At 38.7% G+C, this 3861-nt stretch overlaps 1 protein-coding gene across 1 annotated transcript; it reads right to left on the reverse strand.

The window, feature by feature from the left end:
* Positions 1–606: 606 nt before the first annotated feature.
* Positions 607–3519, reverse strand: LOC101296166. Its single transcript, XM_004309735.1, has 4 exons — positions 1811–3519; positions 1071–1291; positions 790–801; positions 607–698 (listed from the first exon to the last, which is right to left on the reverse strand). The coding sequence occupies exons 1-4, from the start codon at positions 3517–3519 to the stop codon at positions 607–609; spliced, it is 2034 nt and encodes a 677-aa protein (XP_004309783.1).
* Positions 3520–3861: the final 342 nt, after the last annotated feature.

Raw genomic sequence — 3861 nt, forward strand, 5'->3', positions numbered from 1 at the left:
ACATAATCAAAACAGTAAGACTCAACACCCTGGAAATATCCTCTTCATTCTCCATCACTAATATATATACTTTTCTCCCATACACGCATGTAACACAAAAATCCTCATCAGCCAAGTTCTCTACTAACTGTATAGTGGGTATTGTAGTCAACGAAGGAGGGTGCTGAATAGTAGTGTCCCCAAGCTCATCAAAAGAATCACAATCATTGTAATCATTCTTGGGGAGTCTCAATACAACGGACCACATACAATCTACAGGGTCTTCCACGTAAAATATTTGCTTTACGCATCTTCCCAACACAAAAGTGTCTTGTAAATGACCTTTCCTATTTAAGTTCACCAAAGTGAAACCAAAATCATCTACTTTAACACCCTTATAACTCTTAACCCAGTCACACTTAAATAAAGGAAACTTGAAAAAAGCATAATCAAGCTCCCATATTTCGGTAATAACCTCGTAGAAGCTCATGTCTTGAGTAACCATGTTTTTATCCTTAGAACTAGCTATTGAGGTGTCTCTGCCACCAAGTAAACCCCACTACTTTGTGTCTTACGAAGATCATCTCGTGACTTTGTGTTAAATTGCACACCCCCTACTCTATAACCCTAAAACTTCGATACTTCATTCCCTGGTTTATCTGCCAGCCACTTCACAATCTCAGGGACATCACAATCGGGTTCACTAAGCTGAGTAGCAACTGCAAATGTAGACAGAAGTTTATAACAAAATATTGAACACTAAACATGCTAATCTAAACCTTAAAACAAATTGCAGGTTAATAAACTTACCCTCTCCTTCACCTAATCAGCAAAAGTAAGGTTTTATTTGTCAACCAGCCACTTAGCAGATTTCATTTTGTATTGTGGAAACTCCCTCTTCAAATACTCCATGTGTTCCCTGCAAAAAATTTGCAGATAAATATTACCATGACAATTCAAAAGACAAAAAATTCAAAACTGGAAAGAAAAAAAAAAAAAAAAAAAAAAAAAAGAAAAAAAAAAAGGAAAAAGGACAAGGACAGGGACTTACAGAAAATAGCTTTTGAATTCATCAGTGTTTCGAAGCACACATAGATGAGCTTCATCCAAATCCTTGCCAAAATGAGACTCAACAGTAGCACCCGATGTAGGCCTGTCATACGTGTTGGGGTCAGGTGGAATCCCAACAGTAATGTCGTCGAAGTAATTTTCCTCTATGAACTCAACTGCCTCTTCAGCAATGTAGCGCTCAGCAATGCACCCTTCCGGATAGGTTTCGTTTTTAACATATCCCTTGCACACCTTCATATACCTTTCGAAAGGATACATCCACCGAAAACATACAGGTCCGCATAACTCAACTTCTCTAACCAAGTATACAGTTAAGTGGACCATTATGTCGACGAACAAAGGGGGAAAATACATTTCAAGCTCACTCAAAGTTTCAATGTGCATAACTACTTTGGATTTTAGGAAGCCTTGCTGGATCTATAGTTTTTCAACAAATTTCATTGAAAAAACGGCAAAGCTTAATTATAGCAACTCTGACCGGTTTTTCCAACACTCCTCGTATTGCAACAGGGAGCAGCTGTTGCATTAAGGCATGACAATCATGGGATTTAAGTTGCGTGAGCCTTAGATCATCCATGGAAACAAGACTGGAAATGTTCGAAGAATAGTTTTCAGGAACTTTCATTCCAAAAAAAGAACCACAAACACATTTTTTCTCATCAACTCTTAGGTTCCAACTTGCTAGAGGCAACATTTTTTTTTCGGATCGTCTAGGTTAGAGTGAAGCTCTGGTCTTATATCAAGTTCCATCAAATCTAACCGAGTATTGAGTCCGTCCTTAGTTTTTCCGAGAATGTTCAATAATGTCCCCAACAGACTATCACACACATTCTTTTCAATGTGCATAACGTCAAGGCAGCACCAAACAGGGAGATACTTCCAATAATCAAGCTCAAAGAATATGGACTTTTTCTTCCAAGAAGGCCTTCTCTCATCCTCACCCCCCTTATACTTGGAAGTTTTATCTTTCTTGCCGAAAGGCCTTCTCAAAAGTTCCTCTCCTGTCAAGGGCACCGAAGCAGTCCTATCTTCGGTGCAGTTATTGAAGGCAGCTTTTAGTTTTCGATATGGATGATACTTCTCTAAGAACCTCCTATTATTGTTGGGGGACATCTTCCTTCCGTTTTTTAGCCTTGTGGGCTCTGTTTGATCAAGGCAAATCAGACAGCCATTATAACCTTTAACAATACTCCCCGAAAGGTTACCGTTCGTCAGAAAATCATTTATTGTCCAGAAAAGTGCAGCCCTAAGAGTAAAGATTTCATTCTTCACTACATCATAAACCCCACTAACTCCTACCCATAACAGCTTTAGGTCATCTATCAACGGTTCAAGATACACATCTATGTCATTCCCCGGTTGTTTAGGCCCTGATATCAACAAGGAAAGCATTATGTGCTTCCTCTTCATTACCAACCATGGCGGTAGATTGTAGGTAACTAGAATAACAAGCCAACACCTGTAACTGTTGCTTTGGACACTATGAGGATTGAAACCATCCGATGACAATGCAAGTCGTAGGTTTCGTGGTTTATCCCCAAAAGTAGGCCACTTTTCATCCACTAACTTCCAAGAAGTGGAATCTGCTGGATGGCGAAGAAATCCATCCTTTTTCCGTGTTGTGGCATGCCAAGTTAGGCCCTTTGATGTTTCAGGTGATTGAAACATTCTCTTGAACCTAGGGATAATAGGAAAGTACCATAAGACTTTTGCAGGTACTCCTTCTCTCTCTTTGTCATTACTGTCTAATTTCCACCTAGATTTTGTACATCTAGGACACTTGGTTTCTTCTTCATAGTCTTTTCTGTACAGAATACAATCATTAGGGTATGCATCTATTTTAGTGTAGTCTATCCCTAATGCGGTCAAAACCTTGTTTGCGTCGGAAAGAGTGTCCGGTATTGAGTTTCCTGTGGGAAGAAACTCGGCAAAGGAAGCCAACATATCTGAGTAAGCAGGCTCACTCATACTATGCTTCATTTTGATGTTGTAATGCTTCACAATGACAGCCATCCTCGTGTGAGTAGTGCAACCAGGATACAAGGGTTTGTTGCCATCGTCAATAAACTGCCTAAAACCAGTGTACTCACCGGAAAGATATTCATCCCCATCACTATCTGATTGCACATCATATTCTGCCTCCATGTGACCCCCAACAATACATGAAGCACTTGAATCTGTCTCACTATCTTCATCTATCTCAGTACTATACCTATCTGAATCTGATTCCGAATTAACTACAGCCTCCCCATGTTCATCCCATATGTCGTAGTATAAGTTAATCCCATTCAAAAAGAAATGAGTCTTAATCACTTGGGTAGAAAAGTCCTTGTCATTCTCACACTTTGTGCAAGGACAACAAATGTGGTACGGGTCCCTAGCATTTACCAAGGCAAACTCAATAAACGCTTCCACCCCAGATCTATATTCATTAGACCTTCTATCTGCTTGCATCCATGACTTATCCATCTACATTTTATTGACAATGGACTAAAAAAAATCACAACTATATCATATAGAAATTCTTAACCAACCATTCATATATAAATATATACATATATATCATACCAACATATCCACAAAATAATCCCATCAATTAACATCCAATTCACAATACCAATACCAATACCAACATGATAAGAAAAATTGAAGTAGGCAGCCAAGATGAGAAGGCCCATGTCAAGCAACTCAGTTTATTTAAATCGAAGATACCATGAATTAACAAATCATCAAATTCAAGTAGAGCAAAATCAAAAATCAACAAGCACAACTTTTATCAACATGCTTTATAATGGATGCTCATCAAATCAA

The sequence above is a fragment of the Fragaria vesca genome, unplaced genomic scaffold (genome assembly GCF_000184155.1).
Source record: "Fragaria vesca subsp. vesca unplaced genomic scaffold, FraVesHawaii_1.0 scf0513057, whole genome shotgun sequence".
Classification (NCBI taxonomy): domain Eukaryota; kingdom Viridiplantae; phylum Streptophyta; class Magnoliopsida; order Rosales; family Rosaceae; genus Fragaria; species Fragaria vesca.

Coding starts and splice junctions, on each gene's coding strand:
- LOC101296166 (XM_004309735.1), bottom strand. CDS start 3,519: ATGGATAAGTCATGGATGCAAGCAGATAGAAGGTCTAATGAATATAGA. Junction 1,292..1,810: donor AAGGACGGACTCAATACTCG/GTTAGATTTGAT, acceptor TCCTTTCGAAAG/GTATATGAAGGTGTGCAAGG.